Below are 13,823 nucleotides of genomic sequence, written 5' to 3'. Positions count from 1 at the left end.
CTAGGAATTATAAGTTGATGTTCATGACATTGATGGTTGTTCAAAATCGCTTCCATGACAATAAAATATATAATCTCTCTTCTATTAGACGTAGTTCCTTATCTTGAAGATAGATCTGTATTCCATGGTGTATCTGTGAGTGACGCTCTCCGGGTCCCAGCTTGTGCACTGAGAGTCCGGAGTGTGGAGTGAGCTCCCAGCTGTAATGTTGGCACATTCATGAGGTGTCTTGTTTATATCACAAATGGCGAAGATCATTGCAGAGGAACTCTCTTTTCTAAACATACCAACTTATCCTAGGTATAAATTCAACCTTGTAATCACCTTCACTTCTGGTGCCACCACCATGCACAAGAGCAGAGAACAAGCTATGCTTCTTTTTTCAAAGGCGCCCAACACAACCCACACTCGCGCACTTACTTTAGAAATAAGTGAGATTGACTTGTATGAATCAGTGTGAGTATGCCTGGGGTCCAGTCTGGCTGGACCTTAGCGGAAGTTGATGATGTAGTTTCCCTCATATGATATCACTTTCCTGTGGTAAGATTTCTGAAGTAATATCCTATGAGAGAATTAACAAATCAGAAAAAGGGTCTGGGTCAAAAACAGTGATTGTCTTGGGAAACTGAAAAACCACCTAGAAATCAAGAATTAAAAGAAAAATGTAAATATACATGTCCTGGAATAAGCACAGCCAGACCCAAACCAAAAATGGAAATGGAAAGTTCAAAATAGTGTACATACTTGTCATGCACAGTGTAAAACGCATTTATGCGGTCTATCCCTGCCGAGGCAACGGTGTCCTTCCTGCTCCTGCAAAAATGTACAGATAAGAAACAAAAACGTCACTTTTCCCTTGATTCTTATAGCAATGATTAGTATTGTGTTTGAATGCTAATTTCAAACGTATATTTCAACCTGTTTCAAAGGGCTGGAAACTCGTGTGTTTTTCAAATGTATTCCTCACTCATATTTTTACACAACATTTTTTATCTTTTATTTCAAATATTGCATCATTCGTTTTCTTTCAAAACCTCCCACGTCGGAGCTTCGCCTCCGAGGCAATGGTTTACATGAAAAGTGCACAAAGTATGATTTATCTGTCCTTTACAAAAACAAAAAACAAAAAAGGATGGCATAAAAATGTCCACTTTGTTCAGAAGCGAAGGCTGTATTTGTCTTTCGATCTCTTCAGCATCACGCCCTCTTTCAGGTGCACACATTTCTGCGTTTGCAGCGTAAAGACAAAGTAAAAAAAAAAAAAAACAAGAGGGGAAAATGAAACAAATCAATAATAACAATAATTTTCGAAAAAGGACTACATCCAAGTCCCTCGAGTCATGCTACAAAAAGAAAAAAAGGTGCAAAGATAAACAAGTCCATGTGCGTTCTCAGTCACAGCCGTGGGCGGGAAAACCCCACCTGCTTCCTTGCTTTGGTATTTAAATAACAACTAAAAAAGGCTTCTTTTATATATATATATATAAAGCTTTACAGGAAAGCGGGACTCAGAAGGCGAGCCGTCCCGGAGAACTCATTGTCCATTGGAAAAAAAAAGTCTCATCCCCATTCATAAATAAATAATCTCTCCCCTGGTCTCGGGTCCGCGCCAGGATCAATATCTCTTAACATCTTACTTTATTTTATTACTGCTTTTGGTTTTCTGGGGCTGATTGAAAGTTGCTCAGAGGAAATCTTTGGTTTTGTTTAAGTGTCCGTGACATTTAATCATGACTTTCCATTGCAGTTTAATTCCAGCCAGTCAATCAGTTAATCCACTTCAATTGATTCTGTGCTCTCTGTGATTGGCTTACACTCATTGGGCATCCTCTGGTGTCGACTCAGCTGGGTGGCCTGTGTGAAGCTCCTATCGCACCTCTCGCACCTGGGGGAGGCAAGAGAGAAAATTGAGAACTGGGGAACTGCTCTGTAGGTGGGGGGAGAGGGCAAGGGGGTGGGAGGGGGAAGGGGAGGGGGACTTTTTTTTGCTTCATCCTGCCTAATCGGAACAGACACTCAAAAGTGGCATCAGATTTGACCGGCTCTGGGGTTTAATTGGCGGGCTACTTTCAAGGCCTCGACGCCAGTGATGGGACACGGGCTTTTGTGCTTCAGAACAGAAGAACCTGTCAATAGGCAGTAGGGACGGTGATTTCTCCAGAGAGGCCTGCCCTACTCAGGCCCGGGGAGCTGTCACGTCAAATAGACACAGAACAAAAAGAGATTTTTCAAGAGTGAGCCATCAAAGAAGCAGCTTGTCTGCAGTTTTCTGCCTTGTGACCCCCGGAGAGAAATTAATGACAAATAGAATATCACCTTTCGAAGATTTAAAACCTGGAATTCTGCGCTGGGAGTCTTCTGAAGCTTACAAGTGGGGGCAAAGCGACAGAGAAAGAGGCAGGTGGTCATGTTCTATGATACAACTATCTCCCTGCATTGGTGTGCTCTTTCGGAAAACTGGAGTTGCTACGATTCATAGAAATCAAGTGAAATGCATCCATTTTTTGGGTAGTTGTCTATGTTGTAAACAACTAATTTGGCCACAGGATGGATCATGTGAATTTGTCAGTCTACAAACAGTATTCTTTCCTGGAAAAGGTTCAGTATAAAAACAAATTAATGCTCCATTCAGTTGTGCTTAGGGACCGCTTATGACTAGCCGGAATAAATCCTGCTCTTGTGTAAAACTGTTTGCACAGGGACTGGAATTATGGGGGGTGCGGATTTTATTGCCCCTGGTCATTATTGGGTGTGATAAAGCCCCCCCCCCCACTCCCATTAGATTTTCATCAGGTGACAGCTGCTAGAATTTAATGAGGGAAAAGGGCCCAGTAGTTACTGGGGCATGCAGATGTAGAGGCTGCAAGCACCAAAAGCCATGTGCTATTTGCCATCACTGGGGAGAAACTCTGAATAGATGCTCTCTCTGATACCCTTAAACTTGTGTCTGATTTACTGATGTGATAAATAATGAATACTACCATTCTGGGGCCTTGTAAACAGGCCCATAGCCTGCATCTATTTTTAGTAAGGAAATACTGCAATTAGAATGAATTCTTTTCTTTGAATATATGTCATTGCCTAGAGCCTTTGAACTCCTATACCGCTCCAGTGACATCTCGATGTTGCTTGATGTTTTTGTCATGTAGGAAGCTCCCATTTTTGGCCGTTTGGTCACTACGAGGCACTTCTGGTGCAGTCAGAAGGCTCCTCTCAAGTCTAGTGTCTCCTAGGTTTTTAAGTTGATCATAGCATACATGCATAAGTGAGGAGGAATATGTGGACTGTGAGCGGTACCAAGGCCCTCATTATGAGTAGGCTGATCAATCACATATTGGAAAAATAAGGTTTGTGATAATTGTCGGCAGGTGAAACTTGCTGGTTTTTATCAGGGAGAAAATGGACAGTAATTACCGAAGCATGTGGATTTTGGTGCATTAACTGCCATAATCCATACAATATTTCCCAAAAACTTGTGATAGGTGATAATTATCACACCCGAACACCTCAGAGTTATTATATTTTGGATACAAAAATTATTGCATTCAAAATCAGCGCCCTAATGTGCTACCAGGTCATTAGAAAGAGACACCCTTTAGAACTACAGGTGGCTCATCTATGGTCATGTTATTAGGAGGCTCTTTGTGTGTGAGAGGTACTTCATGTGTGGTCAAGTGGTTCTTGTGGTGCGGTAATGAATGTATCCAAGGCATCTCTCTTAGGTTTTAGGCGAGGACTCCTCTGTTGTCGTGTTAATTTTAGGAGTTTGTGGTTAGAAGTGCCACCGCTTGTGTGGTCATATCCATCCGTGTGCCTCTTCTGTTGTCATGTAGCTATCAGGAGACATCTCTTCTGTGGTTGTCATGAAACCATTAAGAAAAGATCACCTGGTTTACCCCCTGAGAGCTAAGGGTCACATCCTGTGTGGTCATGTGGCAAGTAGGAGGCTTCCTTGGGGTGATCTTGAATGAAAAGTAGCCTGTTTTTTATCATGGGGTCTATAAGAGGCTTCCCACAGCTGTGCACGCTCCCTGTAATAACTACATTAGTCTCTTTCTGACAGAGAAGATTAAAAATTAAAAGCAGCTCAACCTTGCCACTGTGTGAACACCAGAAACCTCACCTTCATCAAAGAACACATTAATTGGTACATATTGAATATACTCTCGCAAAGGTAAACTGTAAAGCCACAATAAAGTCCAAACTCTGCACATTTTACTTCTATTGTGTAGTCTTGACTGTCTCCCACTCTGTCATTTTCTTTTGTTACAAAAAGCTATTCTACAATATATGCTTCCAAACCACCTGACTGCACACATCACTCTGCCTACACTGCCAAATAACTAGCCACAGTTCTCTCTGAGGTTCTGCGCCACTCCTGTAACCTGCCCTGCGACCCTGTAGGCACAGTGCGCAGTCTGCCTTTTGTGTTAGATGTCATTTTCTTACCACTGTGCTGCTGTTTATATTGTAATGCAAGTTGGTACAAGACTTCAATGCCACCTCCACTAGCAAGTCTGTGATCTGATGATGGGTTGCAATGGAATATTAGAACAACACAGCACCATGGATAGTAGGCAAGATGGTGCAGTGGGCAAGATGGCGCACTGAGATACACTCTTGCTGCTTCCATCTGCTATGACCTGCAGGCCAAGGGGTCAAATCCCGGCATCCTTATTTCCTTCAGTGATAAACTATGTAACGATAAACGGGGTAATAGCATCACTGGTTATTTACAGTGTGTAGAGAGGTCAAAAACGGAAGCATGAAATTCAATTTAAAAAAAGTGTCATTATAATTATTACATCATGCCGATGACACCAATAGAGAAAGTAAAGTTAAGAGGGACTGGCCAAACTCGGCTTTAGTGCTTTTGGGATTGACGCTTGACCACAATAGCAGCCAGATCACTCTTTCAAGCTATAAAAGGTCCTTTCTGATTTGTTTACCTCCCATGTGTTTTACAGAGAGTTGGATTAGTTATACTCTCTCTCTAACTTACCCTTCCCTTCCTTTCATGATTATTCTCTCTTGTTCATGCTTGAATCCACTGGACATTAAAGAGGGCCTGGGACTGGTGAGTATCCATGTTGGGCAGTTCCTATGAACCAGAGGAGGTGTGCAAGCGGGGCAGTTGAATGACTGATTTATAGTATCAGTCTTACGTGTCAAAAACTGGGCATGTGGTTCAACCCAGATGAAAACAGCAAGAAATAGAGGGGATCTCACAGGGCAAATACCTCCATCAATGCCCCACTTCAGCCCCAAGTATCACAGAGACCTTTTGCCAATTTGATAAGATCTTCAGCGGGAAATTCTTACAAGTTGGTGTCAATATATTCTAGTGCCTGAGACCTAAAGTGAGTGACAACTCCCTGGACCCTGAAGCAACTGCTCAAAGCTGTCATAGGCTGTAGGGGCCAGGAAAATGGATTGTGCATCCATTACAATGACTCATTGCGTAGGCTTCGCAGAAAAGAGAGAGAAGCCACAGATGAGGATAGCAAAATATTCTGTGGAGAAAAACAAGACATCGAGCTGCAGTGTTGGCCAACCACTTGTAAACTACTTCAAATAATTGAAAAGATGTATTCTACAAAGCAAGATTTTGATTGGATCCAGCTGTAGAGCAGGACGAATAATTCTGAGTTCAGAAACTGAAATTAAATTGGCTCTTAGATGTTTATGTTAAGGGTTTATATGACTTTCACTATATGGCTCTTGTGTTCATCAACAAATACTATGGCCAATGCTTCCCTGAAGGTTGATCAGGCCACAGTATACGAAGCAGTATGTCTAATCTGCCAATGACACAATTATATTATCTTTTTTTTTTTTTAATGGGATCTTTTGGCTTATTCAGGATATTATTAGGGGCTGCTAGCTTATGTGTATTCTTGTAGTTTAGCATGGCTGTGCACAACAGAGGTCACTGTCACTCAATGCAATGGTACTTATTTTTCAGGCCTTGCTAGGGCAGCAAGTTCAGTTTTCCCTTTGAGATTTCGACCTGACCAGTGCTTAATTTGTAAAAGAGCAAGTGCCGGGGACCAACGTTTTGCTCAGACACTACCTGCCCCTTTATCTCGCTCTTTCATCCCTGCTTTCACCTTTTGTAAGTGTTTTTCTCGTTCTCATCCTCCTTCATTCCCCCTTTTTTGTTTTTGTCTCTTGATTTTTGATCAAAATCTTTTGAGGAAAGATAAGTGCCATTCCCCGAAAATGACCCCACCTACAACCACCGGCTCAAATTAAGTACTGCCTGATAATCTTTGATTGCACGGTCCTGTGATCATGGCTTCATGCACCCTTTAAAAGTTAACTTCCTGGTATCTTTTCTTCTCTCTCTTATTCCATTAGTCAGAGAGTTCCTTCTCAATGGTCCCCAAATACAGCTGCAGATATTGTTTAATAATGAGTACAAACCGTAATTTTGTGCTATATCTGATTTATTTGCAAAGTACTGGTTGGAGAGACTTAAAGGTAAATGGTAAAGCAGTGTGCTTAATTTGATCCGGTGGTTTCCGGTGCTCGGCACCGGCACTTCATTACCAACACAGGCTCTAAGGACAGTTCACCACATGGTGGTGCTGTCTTTTTAAGTCTGAGATGACCACAAGTGTGTTTAATAAGTCAAAATACATAAAAATAGTCTGTAATCTATCACTTATAGGAGTGTGATGGTTAGTAGTTGTGTTGGTAGTTATTTGCAGCGGTGGCAGGGGCAATGGGTGGTGCAGGCTGCCGTGGCCTCCTGAGAGGGGCCCTGGCACTTACTTTCTACAAATTGAGCACTGTGGTGAAGGCATAGTGAGTGATTCACTTTTACCACTTCCATGATGTGGCAAAAACCACCTCATACCATTCACAAACCATGTGTCATTAACAGCAGTCAAGTGCTGGTGGTAATTGTGCAGAGTAAAATGTGCAAAGGCTGTCAGAAACCATGCTTGTACCACCCAATTGAATATTGAATGATCAGGTAGAGCCTGCGCACTAGAGTTTACCCCCTGAATAAGCATGTCACCAGGCTCTTGGGTGCACAGTAACCTAGTAACACTCTTGCGCAGATCGCCTCCTCGTTGCAGCCCTGGCGACAGCGTTTCGGCTGCGGCGGGCCGCATTATGCGGCCTGTCAGGCACTGCGCTATCATAGCAAAGAAATGATGCTCCATGAGTGCCTCTTGACCGCTGCACTTACTCACAAGTTTCAGAGGAAGAATGTTCTGTTGAGGAAAGGCAGAGTGCTGAGATCACATATTCATTCATCTAAACTACTCAGCCAGCCATGGCGTGTCAGCATAAATAAGTTGTGTTTCTTTGATTGTCTATCTGGGAATATTTTGAGCCGCCTGCTCGACTGTTAAAAACTGCACTGTGATCTTGACAAATGTAAAATGTCAGCTTTAATGTATCAGGCCTATCAGCTCAATGAGAATAACTCAGAAGTATTGATCAGCTAATGATTTTTGGTGTATTCATTAACGTCGGCGCGCAGATCATCCTCGGCAAGGGCCTGAAGTGCTGATGACACATTAGTGTATTGCTGATTGTTTATTAGAAAACTGATTAGTTAGTGGATTAGTGTGCCAAAATATACTACCTTTCATCACTTGACAAACTTGCAAAATATTGTATTCAGACTGAGGGATGGGGGCTGGGGGCGCGAGAAGGGCCATCAGGAAAGCACCAGAATCAATTTCTATCGCAGGAATTAGCTGAGTCTGTAGGAGACAGTGCAATTGACTGCACCCATGTAAGTGGTGTTGTCGTTTGCACTCATTTTTAATGTTTTCTTCTGGTTTTACTCTGCAATAGATATTTCATGTTAAATATTCTCTGGCCGCGTGGCTTCCAAAGAGGCTTCCTTGATATCTCAGACTGATGCATTCCACTAAAATGTCTGCACTGTGTTTTTCTCGGGAGGATTAAAAGGCAGACCGAACTGATGGATAGTGGGGTGCAGAAAACCTCGGAATACACAGTACATCATCAAAAATATGCAAGTTATTTGTATTCTCTATACTCTAAAAATGCCAACAATGCTATTCAAATTAATGAAGGTGGATGGGAGGCTGCTGAGATACTCCAAGTAATCATATTGTCATTGTGATATCAAGTGTTCTACTCAGGGTACAGTTTCAACCAGTGGCTGGTTTGAAACCTTGACATTGTAATTGTATCTTCATACGATTTTATATGATTTAAATTGTCTTCGAACTAGACATGTTTTTTATCAAGATAGGCCCTAAATACATTTTTGGGGATGCAGGATATCTGCCAAAATGTGGCCGTTGTCTCACCTGACATATTTAGAGTGTATGTGTTCTCTATGCACTCTAAATTCGGTGGACATGACATCCAACACTTTTTCCTGGGATGTCACGTTCAATTCTTGGTAGATTTCCTGCATCTGTCAAACTTTAAGGCCCCTATTTTATATTTGCACAATGTGTAGAAAGTGCAGAGAGTTTCCATTTACTTACAATGGTGTTGGTATATAAATATGGAGACCAGAATTACAAATAGTGATAAAATTGTATTTTGTGATGATATGAAGTTAAACAATTTTGGGGGGAATTTGAGTTTTTAAGTAGGACATTCTATGGGTCAGGACGGGGCTGTAGCAGGCAGGAGTTTCCCAGAATTCCATTCACTAGTCAGTTCCTAAATTCCAACTCCATCCGACTTCACCTCTGCCAATGACCTCACTGCCCACTACAACACAGAACTCCTGGACACAGTCACCCCTCTGATGCTCAAGAAATCAAAAAGATCCCTTCCAGATCCTAGTTCAATAAAGACCTTAACAAAGAGAGGCAACAACTCCGAATGATTGAAAGACACTGGCGACAACAACCTTCATTAACCAATCTTTCAATCCTCCGAGCTGAACATATAAAATACAAAAAACTCATCTTCAGAGACAAATCCTCCTTCTTCCGAGCCCAACTTGAACAGAACAGAACTAAAGGCTTTTCAACAACATCAAACCTCCTCTTGCCCTCAACACAGATTAATGACTCCACTAAGCACTGCGAAGAATATGCAACATTCACCCCTGAAAAAAAAAATATAGCATTGAACTCTCGCTTGTGACATCCACCTCCCCACCCTACACCAAGGGTGCTCCAATGAGCAACGAGGGTCCTCCCAAGGCCCTTCTAACAACTAATGATTGTCTCCCCAATATACTCCTCTAAGCAATCCAGAACACCAACCTCAACACCCTGCAATTTAAAAATGATGCAACCGGGACTAAATTCAACTATATCCCTGAAGAAGATGTCCTCAAATTACTTGCCGGCATGAAGCCCACATTGCACATCTCCGCCTCCTCCCTGCTGCGCTTGTCAAAAATCTCAGTCACATCATCTCTCCCATATGGGCAAAAATCATTAACTCCTCCTTATTGAGCGGCTCCATGCTGGCCTCCCTCAAACTCGGACAAATCACCTCCCTCATCAAAAAAGACAAATGGCGACCAGAACAACCTAAACAATTACAGACTTATAACCAACCTCCCTCTCCTTGCCAAAACCATCAACAAATGTGTGCTTGCACAACTCAACAACCACATTGAAACATTCAACCAGCACAACACCTTCCTATCTGGGTTCAGGAAAGGATGCAGTACAGAAACTGCAATACTGAACATCACAGACAACCTACACAGATCTCTGGATGATGGCCTGACCAGCCTCCTAGTCCTCCTGGACCTCTCGGCTGCCTTTGATTCTGTCAACCATGACTTCCTCCTAAACACCATCTCACAGCGTGCAGGCATCAATGAACTGTCCTTCTGTGGTTTACTTCTTTCCTGAACCAACGTTCATAGCTAATCAACGTTCATATCTAATCAAACTAAACAACTTCAACTCAAAAACAACACCAGTCTCACATGGAGATCCTTAAGGATCAATCCTGACTCCTGCCATATTCAAGCTTTATATGGAACCCCTTGGTATGATCCTGAAACAAACCAGATTTGCCTATCATCTCTATGCAAAGGACACCCCACATTAAAATCTCGTCAGTTAAAGACATCCAGCACTCTCTCCACTTTTCAATCCTGGCTAACCAGCAACCATCTCAAGCTCAAACCCAATAAATCTGAACTCCTCCTTATCCAACCAAAAGAAAAGTCCTTTCCTGTAGATATTTGGGTCAACAACCTCACTGCATTAAACTGCAAACCATCCATTTCTAACTCTGTCAAATCTCTGGGGATTACGCTTGACACAAACCTAAACATGAAAGCTCAGCTAAAAGTGCCTTCTACATGGTGAAACACCTTAAAAAAGTCAAATCCTCAGCCTCCATCAAAGACCTAAAGACTGTGGCGCAATCCTCAGTCCTCTCCAAGTTGGATTACGGTAACACTACAATCATGGATGCCCCAAGAACACACTTAGCCCCTTTGAAAGCTCCACTCCACGCAGCAGCAAGACTACTGTCGGGGAGAGTCGCTTTGACCACATCGCTCCCACTCAAGAAACTCAATAGGCTTCCGATCGAGGCAAGACATATACTCAAAATGGACTGCCTATTCCACAAAGCTCTCTACACAGAAAAAACAGTCTACCTCACAAGAAAACTATCAAAAGCCGGCAAAAATACACCTCTTCGAAGCTCAAACAGTCTACTCTTAATTCCGCCCAAATTTAAGAAAGAAAAATCGTTCACCCGCTCCTTTACCAGGAACGCTCCCAGAATCTGTAACTCGCTGCCTCAGGATTTACATGTCAAGCAATCATTTTATCACTTCTGGAAGAAACTTAAACTTCCTCTTCTCAATAAATACCTAAACCCTCCCCCCTAAGCCATCTGACTGACCTGATGGCCCTACCCCGCACTCTCCAAATAAATCTGAGCATCACTACCTACAACCTCAGGGAGAAACTGTGCCTCTACTCTCCGCACCTCCGCAACACCCTACTGTAACTACCACAGAACTATACCGTCCACATATCCTACTGTCTATCCTATAGTTCTTTTATGTACGGTTACTATGTATTTGTACTTTCTCCACGTAGTGGTACTCACTCCATATGTAAAGTGTTTATTCACACCATATGTAACTTGTGTTACTGCTGTACTTTGCAATACCCTAACGTAACTACCTCATAGCTATATCGCCCACATATCCTGCTGCCTATTGCATACTTCTTCTATATACTGTTACTATGTATTTGTATTCACTCCATATATTTGTATTTATTCCATATATGACTTGTGTAACTGCTGCTTTGTAAAGCACTCTGATACCTTTGGGTCAAGTTTGCGCCATACAAAACTCGAAAAATAAATAAATTATATAAATAAAATACCCACACAGGGCAGCTAACTGTGTATATAGAGGGACTTTTTATAAAATGTTATGCTTCATTTTCCTTGGGCAAAAGAGGAGTGCCATGTTCTAAGACTATCATGCAAGGTGGGAGGGACTACCTGAGTATCAAATGACATAGCAAGAGAGTATTACAGACATAACAAAAGATACACAAAATGATGTGTCCACTGTTCTAAAATATCCTGTGCAGTCAGACAGGAGGCCAGTGTCTCTATTTCAAACATTAGTGAACCTCCCTTCTTCTGATGCCATGGGCTGAACATATACATTTTTGAAATAGCTCTATTTTCCTAGCAGAAAATAGAGCTATTTCACCAGGAAACTGGGGAAACTGCTTCTTCCAATGGAAGCTCTTCAAGATGACATGCAATAATAGGGAAGAGGTGTGGCGCCGCGGCCAGGGCGACTGACTCCGGAATCTGGAGATCACGGTTCGATCGCCGGCGGCAGATTAGCCCCGCACCATGTGACTCTGGGCAATAGCTTGCTTAATCTTCCCGACGGCCTACAGCGCCTAGAGACCCTTACGGGTGATTGTTTGCGCTTTACAAATGTGGATTATATTATATGAGTACACCAACAAAATGACCTGAAAGGGATATTTATGAGCAAGTTACACCTGCTTCTGGGAATGCGTTTTCGATCTGTCGTAGGCACTTGGAAGGAATGTATATGTAATACAGAAGCAAGACACAAGGACTTACAGAAAAGATATGTGAATTAGAGCTTCAGTGGTTTTCATGATGGGGTTTCTGAAGGTGGGGTCCAGCGTGTTGTACTGATAGTATACTTTCCTGAATTTGAATTACTCAGCGTTACTTGGTGAGAACCCGCTGTTTTATCATGTGTATCTTGACAAACATGCTGACAGATTGAAGTGGCATCCATGGAAGCTATATGAGACTGAGAGATAGGCTCTGGCTGTCCAAATTAGCTACGCTACCAGCAGTCCTCTGGGTGTACCAAGGGATAAGCCTTACTGTAAGGCATCATTGTATTTTATTATATGCAGAACGCGGGAATGCCATTTCATGGTTGTCCCCAGCATGGTAACATGTGTGTTGTTTTGTTTGACTCACAGTGCACACCCATCCAACAGAGGAGTGATGCAGCTATTCTAGAATGAATTGTGCTCTGGTCTGATGAAAGTTCGATGTAGTGTATTCTTCATGTCCGGGGCGAAGACATCGAAACAATGGTAGGAGTGGAAGCTCATGGTTGTGCGCGGTCTACTCCCCTCTCTTGTGTAGCATGGCAACCAAGCTGTCAATCAAAAATAATCTAATGGAAGCGGGGGCAGATACTTCACCTACAATAAAAAAAAATCTGGATTCAAGCAAGCCTGGCTATCATCTTTCAGGGAGTATAGTGGGCAAAGCCACACGGGTGTTCTGCCGCATGTGCTCTAGCCATATAGGGCTAGCCCCCATTTGGCTTCAAGCACTCATAGTAAAATGTCACTATGAAAGGATTTGGGAATCTATGTTTTTTTACATAAAGAGCTCACCCTGCTGCGCGGTCAACTTCAAGTGCCTTGAAGGGGAAAACACTGATGAGTTATAGTGTTATTAGGATGTGGGTGGACGGTTCACACTTTCAATTCAGCAAATGTTAATTTCAGAATCATGTGTGGGGGGATGGGGAACCCTGCCTTGACTGATGCTTTAGTCGAATGTTTCTGGCGCATTAATGTATGGTCTAAGCCAGAGATGGTGCCTAACAAGCCACTCTCTAGTCCTACCTGACCTCCAGTGAAGCGCTTCTCTGTCTGTGGATGTAGGGGTTTTGTAAATGTGCAAGAGGATGGGTCATATGGACGCAGGGCATCAAATAGCTAAATTGATGAGCCCTACACCTTCTCTTTGGTGCAAACCGCCCCATATTACCAGAAGCTGTGAAGCAGTGAGCAGAGGGCCGCTACCATGATTCTGTGGCAGACCCTTGGAATGGACAAGAGACGGGCAGACTCAAGGAGGCCAATGGACTTCTTCAGCTTTGCACTTTTCAAGTAAACACAGATTCGGATGTCCTCTGCACAGTGCATTAAAAGACTGCACCTGCAGGACGGGGCATCCCAGCATGCACCATGCCACAAGAAACAGAACGTTGTATAAGCAATATGCTAATGAAAGGCACAAAATCCCGTTTCTAAAGAAGGAGGCCATGCAGCGGCAAAACAAAGGAGGGGGAAACAATTCTCGTTTAAAAAAAGAAACAAATGAATGGCTGTAAATAGGGAAGAATGGCGCCTATCGGAAAGATAAAAACAAGAAATCTCTTGATCGTGTGGAAATGGGTAGAAACTCTAAGGTTTAATAAAGGGAATAGGAATATGTGTTTTTGTCTCTCCTAGCAGTCCCTTAATTGCACATAAATTGGCTAACTAAATTGACACACTGCAGTCATTATATACACAAATCGGTTAAAATGATTTCTTTGCATTTATTTAATAGACACATACAATACATAT

At 42.6% G+C, this 13,823-nt stretch overlaps 1 protein-coding gene across 3 annotated transcripts in view; it reads right to left on the bottom strand.

Annotated features, from left to right (window-relative positions):
* Nucleotides 1-1,025: 1,025 nt before the first annotated feature.
* The window catches only part of PRDM6 (PR/SET domain 6), a 327,951-nt gene continuing 315,153 nt past the window's right edge, over nt 1,026-13,823 (bottom strand). For 2 of the 3 annotated variants that reach the window (XM_085640772.1, XM_085640773.1), the window contains one exon: nt 1,026-1,885. In XM_085640772.1, the coding sequence (XP_085496898.1) occupies nt 1,771-1,885 (115 nt within the window). In that variant the 3' untranslated portion in view covers nt 1,026-1,770. The remainder of the gene's footprint in view (nt 1,886-13,823) is intronic. The other variant, XM_085640774.1, reaches the window with a different exon arrangement.

The sequence above is a fragment of the Triturus cristatus genome, chromosome 2_1, assembly GCF_964204655.1.
Source record: "Triturus cristatus chromosome 2_1, aTriCri1.1, whole genome shotgun sequence".
In the NCBI taxonomy this organism is placed as follows: Eukaryota; Metazoa; Chordata; class Amphibia; order Caudata; family Salamandridae; genus Triturus; species Triturus cristatus.
This window is presented reverse-complemented; position numbering and strand designations above follow the sequence as displayed.